This window comes from Poecilia latipinna, unplaced genomic scaffold (assembly GCF_001443285.1).
Source record: "Poecilia latipinna isolate Pla-1442-1.1 unplaced genomic scaffold, P_latipinna-1.0 Scaffold1298, whole genome shotgun sequence".
Taxonomy (NCBI): Eukaryota; Metazoa; Chordata; class Actinopteri; order Cyprinodontiformes; family Poeciliidae; genus Poecilia; species Poecilia latipinna.
The window spans coordinates 84,814-101,246 of record NW_015113914.1 but is presented as its reverse complement, the minus strand read 5'-3'; the positions used below and the strand labels follow the sequence as shown (position 1 = coordinate 101,246).

At 36.3% G+C, this 16,433-nt stretch overlaps 1 protein-coding gene across 2 annotated transcripts; it reads left to right on the top strand.

Moving 5' to 3' along the window:
• The first annotated feature begins 5,727 nt into the window (after positions 1-5,727).
• arsh (arylsulfatase H) lies at positions 5,728-14,664 on the top strand. Of its 2 annotated transcripts, none has more exons than XM_015055144.1 (11): positions 5,728-5,812; positions 6,287-6,442; positions 7,214-7,335; positions 7,455-7,577; positions 8,590-8,792; positions 9,443-9,663; positions 11,798-11,934; positions 12,156-12,293; positions 12,377-12,536; positions 12,801-12,922; positions 13,963-14,664. In XM_015055144.1, the coding sequence occupies exons 2-11, from the start codon at positions 6,294-6,296 to the stop codon at positions 14,355-14,357; spliced, it is 1,770 nt and encodes a 589-aa protein (XP_014910630.1). In that variant the 5' UTR covers positions 5,728-5,812; positions 6,287-6,293; the 3' UTR covers positions 14,358-14,664. The 2 variants fall into 2 exon arrangements, with proteins under 2 accessions (XP_014910630.1, XP_014910629.1); XM_015055143.1 differs by having other exon boundaries at positions 5,767-5,808.
• Positions 14,665-16,433: the final 1,769 nt, after the last annotated feature.

Sequence of the window (16,433 nt, the reverse complement as noted above, 5' to 3'; positions counted from 1 at the left end):
GTTTTAGGGGAATGCCCTGATTTAGGTTATCATGTGCTTGGAATACCAACGGCATCACTGTAGTACCATGTTTTCTTTAGTTTGTCCTATTTGTTTTGTTTCTCTCTGGTGAAGGGACTCAGACTTTAATCTTGTTCAGTGACTGTTTCTCTGTCAGCTGAATAGATTAGTCGATGACATTTCTTATTGACATTTGAAATAGACAATAATCAGATACAGACAGTTCATATCCTTTGATTTTTTCTTTTAACCAAACAATAGAGCTTTGGCTATTGTTTTGTTTTTAGTCTAAACCTGCTATTTACTTCTCTACAATTTAACTAGTGTGTTAAAGTACATACAGTCAGGTTTTTAGGGAACTTCAGAAGTTCATTAGTTTTCTGGATTGTATTTTATGGAATCAGATTAAATGCAAGTCACACTATTTATGTTGCTTTGGGGACAATAACATATTGGTTGTTATGTGACAAAATATGAAAAGGTTCAAGAAGTATTATGACACAACAATCATTACTGTTTTTTTCCCCAATATTTTAAATTCACCTAAGTTTTATCCAAAAGACAAAGGGACATCTAACAATGAAAAAGTTAAAAAAAAAAAAAAAAAAAACTTAATGTAATTATGTATATGCATTCTCTGTTAGTTTTGTTTAGTTTTTTCTGTAGTATGTGTAGTTGAGATGCAGTGATTTCTTTGTTATAGTGCCTTTCACTATCACAGCGTGGCTTGGTAAATCTAAAGACACACAGAGAAGACGTATGGACTAATAATATCAAACAAGCGAATCACACGAAACAATAAAAGGAAGGTGCTGCATGCTGCTCAAAATTTAAACACAATGAATTTGAAGGTATGGTACACACAGGGTGATAACAGCAACAAACGGCATGCTTAAAACAGACCAGCTTTGTTTCTTCAACAAACAATTCCACCAACTTGATCTGATTTTATGTGCAAAGCTCTCCTCAGTGTGTGTCTCTTCATTGAAACAAGCCAGTTAGTGCTGTCAGTGATTTTGTATCATTCATAGACGGACAACATTCACCTGTGACCTTTATATGAATTTCTACCATCTTAGCAGTGGTGCCTCTGAGCCGACACTGATGGTTTTTTGAGTCAACTAGATTCCTGTGGTATTTTGTGATTTTTGTGAAAATGCCTCAGAAGACGCCGCGCTACTGCCTTTTTTTTTTTCCTGTCTCCTGCCACTGTAGCACAAATTAACTTCTAAATGTCTTTTCTTTTGCCTTGAAATTTTGTACTTTCTGTACTTCTTTTAAACAAAAATAATGTGGTTATACTGGTGGTATAGTGTCGCAATTCCTGAGGTGTTAGCTGTAAAGCACTACATAGCTGCAATACAGGACAGAGACTGTTGCTAACAGCCTAGCCTTGAGCTGAGAAATAGTCTGTGATGTCACATTAATTGTTTTTTATGAACTGTGGGCCGAACGCAAGTTTGAAGCTCTGCTAACTGCCGTCTTATTCTGTAACCACCGATAGACAATAGACAGTTTTATCTTGAGATGTTAAAGCAAGCGGATAATATGTCTGGCGTAGAGTGAAAATGCACAAACTACCCATTGTATAACAGTACAAGCTTTCTTAGATAGCCATTGATGCCTTTAAAACAGATTATCTTCCTTTAAGTGCAGCGCTCTCCCCCTTCTGTGCACATTCCACGGGGTGCTTTAAGATTCAGCAAAAGCACTCTGATGTAACTGCAGTGTAAATTCAGACTCATTTAATACGCAAGAGAATTCCTCAGTGCTAATCTGCTTTACACTTTTCCCCTAAAAGTCCCACAAAGGCACAATGTATCGGACTGCAGCATCCAAACCAGAATGTAAACCTTTGGGTCCTGAAGTGCACTTTCCAGATCAAACAAAAGGGCATCAAACATGACGCTAACCAGTGCTGCCTTATCATTTATATCATCTTGAATATTTCTGAGAGGGAAACAAAAGAACAGTGTCAACATCAACAGAAAGATGAGCAGAGATTTTGTTGTTTTGTTTTGTAAGAACATTCTCAATTGGAGAAGCACTTTCCTATCCTGTATACACATTGACTTATTAAATGCATTTAGACAAGTGTAAAGCGTTTCCTGTTAATTTAATATTCCATGTTGATATTTCATGTATGAACTGTCTTCTTCAATGTCATTCAAGCACTTGTGCTCGACCGGAGGTGTGTAAATAATGTTTGACAAGTCGATTAAAAACTTTTCGTGGGAGTTTCTGGTTGGTTTGTGTGTTTTGTCTTTTGTCTTTTTTTTTTTTTTTTCCTCCCCAACAGATTACCAGCAAAGATAAATGATAAGAAATACGTTTGAAAAAGAAAAAGAAAAAGACCACGTGATGTTTGGGAGAATCTCGATGATGGTCCATTTCTTTTGAAAGAACTTCTCCCTTTGCTGCACATCAGACTTTCACAAGCAACGGGCACGAGACGATGACAAAGCCCTTTGAATCACCTCTAGACTTTTGACCTGTCGCACCAATAAAGGAATAATAAAGGAGTAATCCATACCTGTCCATAAAACGTCATTTGAGTTAATCTCTACACTTAAAATTTGTCCCTGAAAAAAGGTTAAAGATAAAGGAGTTACAAATTACAAAGAACCTGATTTGCATACCATATATATATATATATATATATATATATATATATATATATATTAGAAAATTAACGAAGAAATTTTGTTAAGCTGTCAAAAAAGAAAAACAAAGCAAACAAAAAAAAAACACAGTCACTAACTGGATATACATGAGTGCTGTCATGGATATAAGAACATACTCCTTTCCTTTCTAGGATTTTATAGTTCCATTTTATAATACTGATTTTATTGTTGCTAAATAAATTGCATAACTTATCAACTGCATGTTTTATTTGCTCAGGTTATCAGTGTCTGATATAAAATTGCTTTTGGTGATCTGAAACATTTAAATGTGTCAAAAAGTGAGAAAAGGCTAAATTCGATAATATCGAGGCGTTGTGACGTGACAAAAAAAAAAAAAGAAAATGTTTTTAACTGTGAGCTCACACCACTATATGCACCTGCTCATAATAACAACCTCTATCAGGTTCTAGAACTATTTAAATCTAACCTGAATAGATCTGCTTTTATTACAAATAATTAAGGCTGAATCTTCTCTCACATGACTCATTGAATTAAAGAAGAAGGGTTCGGCTGTGTGTCTGTACAGAAACTGACTCATAAAGACAGATAAATCTCTCTTACAATAGACAAATTATACTAACAATTCCAATTCAAAATACACACTCATTTATTACAAAGATGAAGCAAAAATGGAAAAGCCAAGTACCTTACTGATTCAGCAAGATTTCAGAGGAAAAGAGTTTGTCCACCTCTGTAAAAACAATTTGCTGATTTGAAGCAAGCTAGCAGAATGCTAGGAAGGAAAGAAATCACTCATTGCCCATCTGAGAATGGTTCTGAGTCTATTTAGAAACATTTTAAAGTCCATCATTCTAAAGTCAGAAAGATTATTCAGAAATGGAAAACATTTGGGACAACTGCTAATCTTCTGAGGAGTGGCTGTTTTGCCAAATTCAACATCATTCCAGAGCATGCGATGCTCAGAAAAGATACAGAGAAAAGCTCTATCCGAGACTCCAGACTCTAAACATGGTTATACAATCTAATTTTAAGGACAAGATTATTTTACCATGGGTTGATAAGGACAAACCCTTGAACTGTCTGTCAGCTGTTGGATGTCCCTTAACTTAATTGTTATTTCATTTTTATAGGTCTCAGCAGGACTTTTGATTAGAAAATTATTGCCTGACAATGTGGACCTTCTTGGAAACCTATCGTAATGTTGCTAAGGCAATGCACCCCAAGGACAATAATGGTAAAAATTGATCCGCGCATACAAACGCTTTATGACTAAGGCTTTGCAAAGCCAATATAATCCTGTGCACAAACTCTTGTGGAAAGATTTATTGATGCAAAGTTTCTACTTGTGAATGAGTGTTTCTTCTTGTTATTTACAGTGCCTTCGAGATGTCAAAAAGTTTATAGAACTCATGAGGAATAATTAAAAAAAAGAGCCAGGAAGAGATCTAAATGAAAGAGTTGGAATGTCAAGTATTTTAGATGGAAAGACACACGTCAAGTGCAGGTTCTGTGAATGATTTATGGTGACAGGCCTATAAAGATTCACCTGATTAGAGCCTTAGAAACGAAGTGTGGGAACCTGCTTGAGGTTGAGCTTGCACAACACAAGCACTGTTGATGCCTTTACATGTGCACATATTTATTTTGTACCCTGAAGCTGCTGCACCCACACAGAACCATCCTTTCTAACTAAGTACAAGCAGTGCGAGCAGAAACCTGGTGATGACTAATAAATTTGCTTTGATTACAAATAATTGAGGCTGAATTTTCTCTCACATGACTCATACCGAATTAAAGAAGAAGGGCTTGGTTGTCTATGTCTGTTAAATAAACCGACTCATATAAATACAGATAAATCTCTTTAACAATGATCATATGCTAGCAGTGCCAATTCATTTTTTCTTTGTGTCAGTGAATGGATCATATGTTGCGAATCTGTTGACAAGACATTTCTCTTATATTTGAATCTCTCAGAAACAGTTTGGCGTTCTCTGTCTTCAAAGTATTAAGAAAGGGCTTAATAATCAGGCAGTTAAACTTGTTCAACAGGTTAACATGGAAGTTATCAAACTGTGAGTTGCTAAGAAAGGCCAGACTGTTTTATTAGTGGCTTTTTGTCTGGTTTATTTGGTTTGGCATCGTACATATTCCTCTTGCCAGTACTACAATATCCTGATTATGCTGTGCTACCTCTGCTTCATTTTTGAACACCCTTTTTCCTTTCACTTTACTTTCTTCTGATATGAATGGATTTGGTACACTGTGAACAGTCAGCTTCTTATATGTATAAGATTACACATCAGTGACAGCTGATTGTGAAGCCCAAAACAAAACATTTCTATGATATAAATTATATTTTGTTAATCTTTTATAATATTTTAATTGTCTTTTTTTTCTTTTTACCTTTAGGCCATAATTATTAAAATTACCTGAAACTGATACTAAAAATCACTCTTTGTCAAATTTTCTTTAAAGAATATGAATGTACTTTTTATTGAATAACTGAAATAAATTTAACTTTTCAATAATATTCTAATTACTGAGGTGCACATCATTTAAATTCAAGTTTACATTGATCTATAAAGACAGAGAGTTATGTAATGTTTTAATGACAATTAAAGTGATGACAAGGAGGCATTGTAACTAAAAATACATTTTTCAACCAGAGATAAATAGTCAACATACCAGTGGAAATATGCCAAAATACAGTCACCAATTGTAAGAAGGGTTTGATTGCTGCATCTTAAACTATCAAGATGCAATTTTAGCAAAAGAAGTCTCATTATTTCACATCAAGAACAAAATTTTTGGTCAAATGAAAATACTGCGCATCTCCTAATATAATAACGCTAATATTCCTCAAAACTAGTACTTACCTAAGTTTCGTAGGCTCTGATTATTATTTTGTCTATTAGCAACACAGCGGTGAAAAGCACTTTTAAATTTCTGTAATCTTTTCATTGTTTTAACCTTTTGTTTGTTGTATTTGAAAACTCTGACGACACCTTGACGCAGTCCTTAACTGTGTATCGTCGTGGCGCATGAGCTACATGTTTTACTGGAGCCTGAAATGTGTTGCGCGTTAGTGACATTTATTACTGTAAACCTTTTGAGGAGGGACCTGAGCAGAGCAGGAACAGCTTTGAGCGTAGAGTAGTTTCATGTAGGTGAGTTTAAATTGCGAGGAGTTTAAATACATTTTAACGCTGCAGTTAATCAGGAGACATTCAGTTTCATTCACTCACGTTACGGCTTGCATTTAATTGCGGCACGTTTGCTCGGAGAGCCGTGCGGACTCTGCCAGAGTTCACACTTCAAATGGTGTTTTATAACAGCGTATCTGAATCTGGGCACTCCTTCCTTACATAAGAAGTGTTCAGATTCACTTCATGTGTTGGGATTACGCAATAGCATGCAGTCTTTAAAAGATCCCCCGTAATAATTTGCACTTTAGAGGCAAAACAAAATCCCTTGCAGAATGGCTATGCAGTTAGTCAATGCAATGTGTTTTGGCAATATAAAAATAAAATTTAAATCACTTTTTCTAGCAAAATATAAAAGTTCATGTCAGTCAAACTAACACGACGTAAGTTTTTTTGGGAAAAAGAAATAGGAGTAATATATGACTGTCTTCTGCTCAGGTCTGCCATGCTGGCACCTCTTCTTCTTTCCCTGCTCCTGGCATCAGGAAGTGATGTCAAAGGGGAGGTGGAGGACAAGAAGCCTAACTTTGTCCTAATGATGGTGGACGACCTCGGGATTGGGGACATAGGTTGCTATGGCAATGATACCATCAGGTAAACCATACACAATCCATATTTTTGATGTCCTCAGTAAAGATCTGTGAAATTGAAAAATGTTAGTAAAATCATTTATAGAATAAAATATATTCATGATAAGAACATCACAAGTAAGTCTAGCTAACTGAAGCTGTTTTTATGTTAATATAATATACACATTTAAGTTGATCAGAGTATCTTTGACGTAGCCGTTTTTCAAAATTGGAAAGACAAGAAAAAATATAATTTAGATCAAACAAATTTTCATCTAAACTTGCCCATATTTACAGAAAGTGTTTAAAACAACTAAAACTGTGACAAAGCTACTCTTCAAAATGGGACAGAGAGGAAAAACATAGACTTAGGTAAGAGTTCACTGAGCTTCCAAAATCAGGAAATGACTGTACAAGTAAAAAGCCACTCACCTGCACTTTCCCATATGATATATATATATATATATATATATAAATCTGGAATCTGGAAAACCTGGAACTGTAATAAACAAGGATAGACGAAGAGGCAAGTTTATACTGTCACCTTTCACAGTGAGTAGGATGATAACAAATGGAGAAAAAAAAATCTTCTTCACATTTTTCAGTTGAAGAGTGTGCTGCTTCAGAAAAAGAACAAATTACCAAGGCTGCCAATAACAGCTGGATTAGCTGTGTGTAATTAGATCTGGTCTTAGTACCAAGTTTTCTAAAACAATCGTATAATACAAAGTAATGTTTGTATTATACGTTTTATACGTTTTATATTACTCATTTTTATTTTTTACTGTTCCCGAAGAACTCCCAACATAGACAGACTGGCTTCAGAGGGAGTAAAACTGACCCAGTACATCGCAGCAGCTCCTCTCTGCACGCCAAGCCGGGCCGCTCTGATGACAGGCCGCTATCCACTTCGTTCAGGTAAATGATCTCCTGCTTAGAGCCAAACATTTACATGATAATGTGTAGTTAAATCTACCACATGCAAGGTTCCATCAGTTTTTGTTTAATTTGTTTTTGCATTCATATGTGTTGACCAGGGATGGCCAGCCCAGGCCGTGTCCAGGTACTGCTGTTTCTCGGAGGTTCAGGGGGACTTCCACCTAATGAGACTACCTTTGCTAAGAGGCTGCAGCAACAGGGATACACCACCGGCCTAGTCGGTAAGAGGCGATCGGGTCTGCTGTCTGACTCATAACTCTTCCAACATACTTTTATTAAAAATTGAATAGACAATTCACAAATCAATGACATTACCTCCATCGTTTGTAGCAATTTCGCTTCTGCTATTTTCTTTATATGCGGATTAGATTCACAAAGAAGCCTGCACTAAATTCATGGCGATTCAAAGCCTCTCATTTGCAAGTGGAGCAAATGAGGGCAAATTGAACTAGCTATTGCATAAGCTCAAAGTTGTACTTAGCAGAGGTAAAAATTAATGGATGGAGAGTTTTATTTTATTTTATAGAATAGAATAGAATAGAATAGAATAGAATAGAATCCTTTATTGTCCCTCCTAGATGAAATTTTAGGTGTCCCATCAGTGAAATATGGAAACATGCAAATTCAGACAAAGATAAAATATTATAAAAATAAGGGAACATTTCCAATAAAAGAAAAAATACAGTACATTTGTTAAAAATAGCACACTCAAGTTCCATGAAATGTGCAATTAAGTAGGATGGTTTCAAAAATATACAAACTTTGTTTGTACATCTGTGCTCAATAACACAACCCCAGACTATTTAAACTATTTACAAGAATCTGCGAGTTCTAAAATCCACACTCTCACCGATCTTAGTCACAGAGTTAATTTATTTTGTCACTTTTAATGAACCCCCTGTGAAGCAGATGCTGAAATCTCCCATAATTCTTGCTTTTCCTGCATCAAACCACCAACTTTCAGTAGACAGTATTTTTCTCTCCAGTCTTCATAGAGCAAATAGCAGCGGCCTTTTAGAATTTTTTCCTTGTCACTCAGTCTTATGCTCATGTGTGATGACACATAAGGAAATACATTTTAAAGAACGTAGTAGGATCTGCTGAATTTTTTAATTGAACCAGACCAAATTATGCATGATGAAAGGTCTGAAGATTTATGTAACGATGCGGCCTCTTTGCTCTTTTTTGTCTTTACATTAATAGAGTTCTGTTTTTAATCTTGTGCTCCTGCAGGTAAATGGCACCAGGGTGTGAACTGTGAATCCAGAGGTGATCACTGTCATCACCCAAACCAGCATGGTTTCAGCTATTTCTATGGCCTGCCATTCACCCTTTTTAACGACTGCGTTCCCGGGGAGGGCAGCGATGTGCTGGTGGATCTTCAACTTGCACTCCAACATCTAACCCTACTGCTTGGACTGGGACTTCTTACAATGGTGGGTGTGACTTTGTCTTGGTTTTATTTTTCTTTCTCCACATATATAAGAAACAGATATGTTTTCATTTTGTTGTTTTTTTTTGTGATTTTGCTGGATGAAAAGGAACACAATAAAAAAAAAAAAAAACAAAAAAAAAAACTGTTGTGTTAAGTCAAAAGCTTAGCAACTCGTGTAATCATGCAGACAAGTGCCAAAGGGTTTAAGAAGCAAATTGAAAACAGAAACTTGGTTGTGAAACTCAGTTGCATTAGTCAGAGACTCACATTAAGGAAAAACCCAATGTTGAAACTGAAATTCAGAAGAACTGGCAAGGAAAGTTGCATGTGGGACAAATAGAAACCAGCTGTTCCACAGGTAGAGCAAAGGGAATGGCACTTGAAGCAAAAATTGTAAATGAAAAGAAATTCATAGAAGCCTTTAAGAGTGACAGCCAAGTAGAGTATTTTCTATTGATAGTTTAAGAAAGGAAACAGGTTTAGTAAGAACATTTAAACTACTAGTATCTAATGGCATGAATCTCAAAGTGACAACCGTGTAACATGATACGCGTCAGTATGTCTCAGTATACCAAAATCAAACTGTAACATAAAAACTGTATGTAAAAGAGTCAATACATTTGTGTATGTTCGATCCATATGTCTTTTCAGGTGTGTGTCCGTCTATGTGGGCTCCTTGAAGTTAGCCTGTGGCTACTGGTGCTACTTTTCTTTGTCAGCACAGTAGCAGCAGCTGTGTGGTATGTCCCCTTTGGGCTTCTTCGAACCTGGAACTGCATCATTATGAGGAACCAAGATGTGATAGAACAGCCCTTGACAGTGGAGACACTGTCCCAAAGACTGCTGGCAGAAGCACAGAATTTCATAAAGAGGTAAGCATGTCGGTGCAAAATAATGAGCGGCTCTGTCCTTTTTTCCCCACAGAAAGTCTCAAAACTCACAGATACGCCAAATTTGTCTTTAATTTTATATTTAGTTAGCAAAAATTTATACTAGATATATACCTCCTATATAAGCCAATGATTATGATGTGTTTGCAAATTTGATGCTTTTAAGATATGTGTAAACTTTAGAACAACCTAAAGTAAAAAGCATCAAATAAGCTAAAGGAATTCTCCAAAACTCCTATAGTTTAGTTAGAGAGAGCTCAAATAGATTAATGACAAGTAATACAAATAAAATGACAAAATGGTCAAAATAAAGGAATAATTTAAACTAAAACAATCAAAACTGATAAAAGTAGTTCCATAGTCATTCATTGATCAGCAAAAAAACTTTCCCAGTTGATATATTAGTAGAATATGTAGCACTCAATAATAGGGCTTGAAGGGTTTTATGTAAAACCGACGTTATTTGAACTTCATTAAATGTTTTAATGTTATTCATTCATCAAAAACATTCATGGAGTGTCGCTTTGATTATTCCATTCATGTTTGACAAATCCCTTAACCTCCCATGTCAGCTATTTGGGTGTGCCTAAACGCTTGCTCAGACAAACCACAACCTATTTACCCAAAACTCTTCCTTGAAGATGCATTCGCCAGCAGGGCTCCTGTCTCACAGAGAATCCCTCACCACCAGACTAACAACAGCATTCTTTAGTAGGTATGCTGAGTTTGCCATACTAAATACTTCTCAGTTCAATGCTGCTGAGAATATTTGTAAATGACATAATGGAGGAGCATACAATTTCAGGACATAAACAACTGAAGGGAATAGTTATTTGATTGTGCTATAAAATGGCACTATGTCCCTGGAAAGTATATGAAGCTGCCCTTTGTTGGGGTTTTTTTAGTTGCTTTTTAATTATTACTTTGATTGTAGAAATTAACACTTTTAGGCCAGTCAGTATTTTCTTCTATATTTATTTATGAACATTAACATAAATCTGTCTCTTGCATTTCTCATTGTGAAGAGTGCCCAAGCAAAATTGGCCTCTTCATATTTACGCCCCGTAGAAACAGAAAATCATGTATTACTAAGTCAGAGTTTTTAAACATTCTGTTCAGCCTGAAAATAAAATTAAGAATAAAGAAAGGAAATTATATTTTTACCTATGCACTGGCGATTATTTTATAATATGAGTTTATTTCCATGAATCAGTGAATGTACTCAGATAAAACTATCTGAGTACATACATTAATTGTCAGTATTTTGCAAATCCAAGAGTGTTTTTAGTAGATATACCTTAGAACTACTGTTACACAAGAAAATAATATGGTTTGAAACTCTTATCAGCTTGCAATATCTTTTTTATGGATTTGAATTATACCAAATTTAGTAAAACATAATAGAATACCAATTGTTTTCCAGGATTAAGTGTAGCTCAGTGGTTCTCACACCAAAACACTACTCTTGACCTCACTTGTTACGGATATGACCTTAGCATGCAACCTACGCTTAGAAATCCTTTATTATTTAATATTTATAAACTGAATGTGAGGATTACTGTTAAGCTTTATTTGCTTTGTGTTTTTTGTGAAACACATGGTTTCTCTCAGTGCATTATATTAAGCCTGGCGGGCCACCAGGCTTTACTTGTGCCCCCACCGGGCTAAGCATTGCTTATTTTTTAAAGTCTTTTTTTAAAATGTTTGCATTTTTTAAGACTTTGTAGTTGGTGTTCGGGTATTAATCTTACATTCTTTCAATAACACATATTTATCAAGTGATATTTTTAAATTTCCTGTCAACTTTAAACATTTTTTAACTCAAGAACACAACGGTCCGCTGGATGAATGACTGCCCCAGAGCCCAACCACCAGGCTTAGTAAGTTTTCTGGTGGAAATTTTGGACACAAATTGCAGGAATGAAGCAACAGGGAGTTATCACCCCAGTTAGTAAATTATTTTAGTTCACTTGAGAATTTGGCATAGTGGGAACTTGTTATTTTGCTAATCTTGTCCACATTATTATGTATGTCCATCTAAATTGTTTGTTACAACAGTATGGGTAATGGTTAAAGAGATGTTGTGCCTGAGAACATCTCTGGCATTCCTCTTTAGGAATGCTGATCGTCCGTTCCTCCTCTTCTTCTCTTTGGCTCATGTCCACACGCCCCTGTTCACAACGCCTGCCTTTGCTGGAAAGAGCCGCCACGGTCGCTATGGCGACAACCTAGAAGAAGTGGACTGGATCATTGGTAAGTCAAAAGGCGTAAACCTAATATGTTAATAAGTGCAAATCTTGTGTTAGACCTCAGAAGGCAGGAATGTTTTATTTTACTTAAGGACTTCATAACTGACTAAAAGCATAAGATTTCAATAAACTTTAAGTTTTAAAGAGTGGAAAAGGGAAAGAATGAGTGACCTTTTACTGTGTTATCTCAGATGATTGCATCTCACCAACCTCCACTGTTTTCAGGTAAAATAACGGAAACGGTGGATTCACTCGGCCTGGCCAACAATACCTTCATGCATTTTACTTCAGACCATGGTGGGCATTTAGAAGATTCTGATTCTCTTATCGGCCAGAAAGGAGGCTGGAACAGTATATATAAAGGTCAGTCATACATCAGGGTGATTTTGATCGATGACACTCCCACAAATATTTGTGTAATTTCTGCCTTTTTGCCTCATCTCCAGGTGGGAAAGCAATGGGAGGTTGGGAAGGGGGGATCAGGGTCCCTGGTATTTTTCGCTGGCCTGGCAGACTGGCAGCAGGGAGAGTAGTTGATGAGCCTACGAGCCTCATGGATCTCTACCCCACCCTGAAATACTTAGCAAAGGACACCCACCCAGATAGGTACAGACCAATACTTTATAATATGACACTTTTGTAATCTTCAACAGCTCGTCTAGCCAAAACAACAACAAAAAAAAAAAGAGAAAAATGTCTGGATGCGAACTAAATCTCACTTTAATTCCTTTAGCGTAAAGCACAGGTGCACACACTTTACAAGGGAGGTCATCAAGATTTTTGTCACAGAATCTTCACATACATCAAATCTGTGTTGTTCCTCATGCATTCCTCACAGTCCTCTCTTCTCTTACTCTGACTCTTTCTCAGACAGTTAGATGGCTATAACCTCATGCCACTGCTGGAGGGGAAAGCTGCACGATCAGAGCATGAATTCATGTTCCACTACTGCGGTGTGTACCTGAATGCGGTGCGGTGGCATCCACCTGATAGTAAGTTCACACACGCAGAAACAGAAATGTGCTCAGCCATTCAGCAGATGTATATTTTCAGATTTAATGAGGTATGAAATATTTCCATGAGACAGAATTGAAACGGATCTTATCATGACTGTTTTGTGACGTGTGGCTTTTCACTAAAGGATGACAGAAAAAACAGAAAGTGACAGAAAAAAAAACACAACAAAGTTGAGACATTTCATTGTCTTAGAACCCACATATTGAACATAACATATGATAATGTTATGTTAAATGGTAAGTAGAGATGTATATGTCTGACTTTTGTAGTTAAATTCTACTCTCCGGTCAGGTGTTTCCCTGTCAATACATATTTTTTTGTACAGCTGTAATGGGAGTTATAACAACATTTATGTAAAAACATTCATTTTTGCCCTTTGTCTTCATTAATGATCTACAGCTGGAACAGTGGTGACATCAACTGTGTGAGAAAACTGAATCTAAAAGAGAGCTTTACTATTATTTGAAAACAGAAAAAATGCAAGCTGACATGTCTTGTGCATGCAATTATTATAGTGGCCGTTAGAAATAAGAGAAGTGTCCCAGTATACTCCATTGAGAATCTAAGCTTTCCTAAAAGGTTCCATCATTTTCTGTTACATAAAAGGCAGTGGTTGTTATGTAACAGGAAAAGTTGTTCGGATAAACCAGAACAACTTTGCTGAACTCCGTTCAGCCTTCCTGTTTTCTGCCGTTGTCAGACTGGGCTCTCTGGTTCTTTTGGTGAACTGCTGCAAACATTTACTAGCGATTTGTTTTCAACATTGTCAGTGCCCAAACTGCCTGTTACAACACGTTCCCACTTGTCAAGTTTTTTCTCTTTCCTGCTTCCTGGTTTTAGTGCCACATTTTTTTTTTTTTATAGATGTTCCCAAATAAAAGCAATGACATCAAACAAACCATTTGGTAGGCTTGTTTCCACTGGTGATGTCTGACTTTCTCGGCAAAACATTATGCAAACGTGATGGTGAAGAAATCACTAGGTGTTTCTGGCTTTTGTTGTGTGTCTCTGTTAGGCAACTCCATCTTCAAGGTGCATTTTTTCACGCCAAACTTCTTTCCGCCGGGCGCTGGGGGGTGCTATGACACTAGGGTTTGCCTGTGTCATGGCCAACATGTGACCCACCATAACCCACCGCTGCTGTACGACCTTTTCCACGACCCCTCGGAGTCCCGACAGCTGACCCCTGAGACTGAGCCTCGATACGCTGAAATCCTCCAGCAGATTGCCAAAGCCGTAGAGAAACATAAGAGCACCTTTCCAAGTAAAGAGGGATCTGATGACGTTCAAGTTCAACCCAACACAATTCAAAACCAAATGAGCTGGGAAAAGATTTTGTGGAGACCCTGGCTGCAGCCGTGCTGTGGGACCTTCCCTTTTTGTGGGTGCAAGGAAGACAAAAACATTTAAAAATAGGTTTCGGGTTAGTGAAGTTCTTCCTTGCTGACATATGTCTGCAGGTTTACTGCTTAAAAAATTAAAAAAATTAAACTAATTTACATATTAGTTAAATTTTTTAATAGTTTTTTTTTTTTTTATTATCGTCATTTGACAAAAGTGAACCATGTATTTGGAATTTGAGCATTTCAGGCTGTGCAATCATTCTGTATGGAAGCTTTTTGATTTGAAACCTTGTCCCAATCAATTTGTTTTAGAAATAATGTGACTATGACTATGTTTCTATCACTAAGAGAAATTAAAAAAGAGAGTAAATTAAATGTGAAACAAAATGTAACCAGAATAACTCAAACTGCGTTGATATGAACGAAGCAATTTAAAGTACTGTGCTGATCAGACAGTTTTTATACTGTGTAAATAATTTGGTTAATCCAGAGAAACTCCTTTTAGTTTGCATTTTGTGGAGTACTTATTCTTATCCAGCAACCCAGAACGGGAACATTTAGTTGATATACTTCAGTCAATCCAGAACAGGAATCAAAAATATTACCTTCCCAATCATTTACAACAAACAGATTCAGAGAAACTCCTAGTAGTTCATAATTGTGAAGCACTTTTGTTGTTTCTTTTGCTTTTCTTCTGTTTTTCTGTTCGTTTGTATGTCCTCTAATTCATGTAAAGTACTTTGAATTACATTGTTGCTGAAAAGGTGCTACATAAATAAAATTAGCTCACCTGATATTGTCCCACATTTTGTTGCAAGTCATTCTCATCCTCATTGTACAGAACGTTTTTTTAATGCTCATGAAATAAAAACTGCATCTTGTACTTATTTGCAAATTTATAAAATAATAAATGAATAACAGTGTAATGTACTCTTGTGTTTATTACCTAGTGTTATCTAGCCCTAAAATTTATCAAGCTAAGACATCTCTATTTTTTTTCCTCTGCTGAAGCTGTCAAGCATAAACCAGGCTGAATAAGAATAACTATCAACTCTTCCCATAGATGCTCTACTACTCAATTGACATCCACATGAATATGGATGTCCTTTTTTTTTTTTTTTTTTTTTTTTTTTTTTTCCAAAAGTCAAAAATGTGTTGTGCTGATAACATATTTGACCAGTTAAAAACATTCTGGTTTAGAAGGTCCAGAATACCAGCAATCTCTTTGTGATGTTGTATGTTATTTTCTCTCCAGAAGTGTTATTTCTATAATTCAAAATACTAAAGATAAGTTTGCTGTGATGACCCTTCCATTGCTTTGAGCATTGGGAACATTTCCATTGAAGGGTTTCTTGGTGGTTTGATTTCTCTAAGGCATGCTGCATGAAGTTCTGCTTAAAACTTCATATCTGGTTCTTTTTCATGGGCTCATAGATCTTTGCTGCAGAGCAGGTCATTTTAGACCCTGATATATCATGAACATGAACCATTGGAGGTTTTTGAATTTTCTTTAGCACTTTAAATATTTTAAAGTGTTGTTTTTATTTTATTATTTTTAATGCCAGATTGTTTGTGCTAAGCCATTTTACAAAAAGGCTTAGGTCCTGCTAAGCATTTTGTAAAATGAAAGTAGTTAACTCTTTGCACCATTAGGGGGCAAAGTCAGACTGCGGTTAAAACGATGAATGGTTCTACAGTGTCTTGAGGTAGGAAAAGAAAACGCCAAAATGAAGTTGGAATTCTGTCTGATGATGAATACGGTAACAAAATAAGCATTAGTTTGCATCTTTTTTGCAAGAAAAATAATTCACATTCAGCCACTGCAGAACATTGCTGCAGTATTCAGCATTCTAAGTTTTGTATTCGGTGTTCTCTCTATTCTTTGTTCTGCGCCAGTTTCCTTATGCTCCTTCCTCACCGTCTCCTCTGACCTCTGACTTCATAACCTTCTCCTCTTTTCTGCAGCAGACACCATAATACTTTTATCTCTTCTCTTCACTCGCAACCCGTCATTAAGATCAAGTGCACAAAGTCTGCTTTACTGAATTAAACCAGTGCCAGGCAAGGGGAGCTGAGGGGGGACTGACCTACTTTGACATGCTTTAATAATAAAACGCTATGAAGTACAGTGTGAACTCCTTCA

Coding starts and splice junctions, on each gene's coding strand:
- arsh (XM_015055143.1), top strand. Junction 7,578..8,589: donor ATACACCACCGGCCTAGTCG/GTAAGAGGCGAT, acceptor GTGCTCCTGCAG/GTAAATGGCACCAGGGTGTG. Junction 8,793..9,442: donor GACTGGGACTTCTTACAATG/GTGGGTGTGACT, acceptor ATGTCTTTTCAG/GTGTGTGTCCGTCTATGTGG.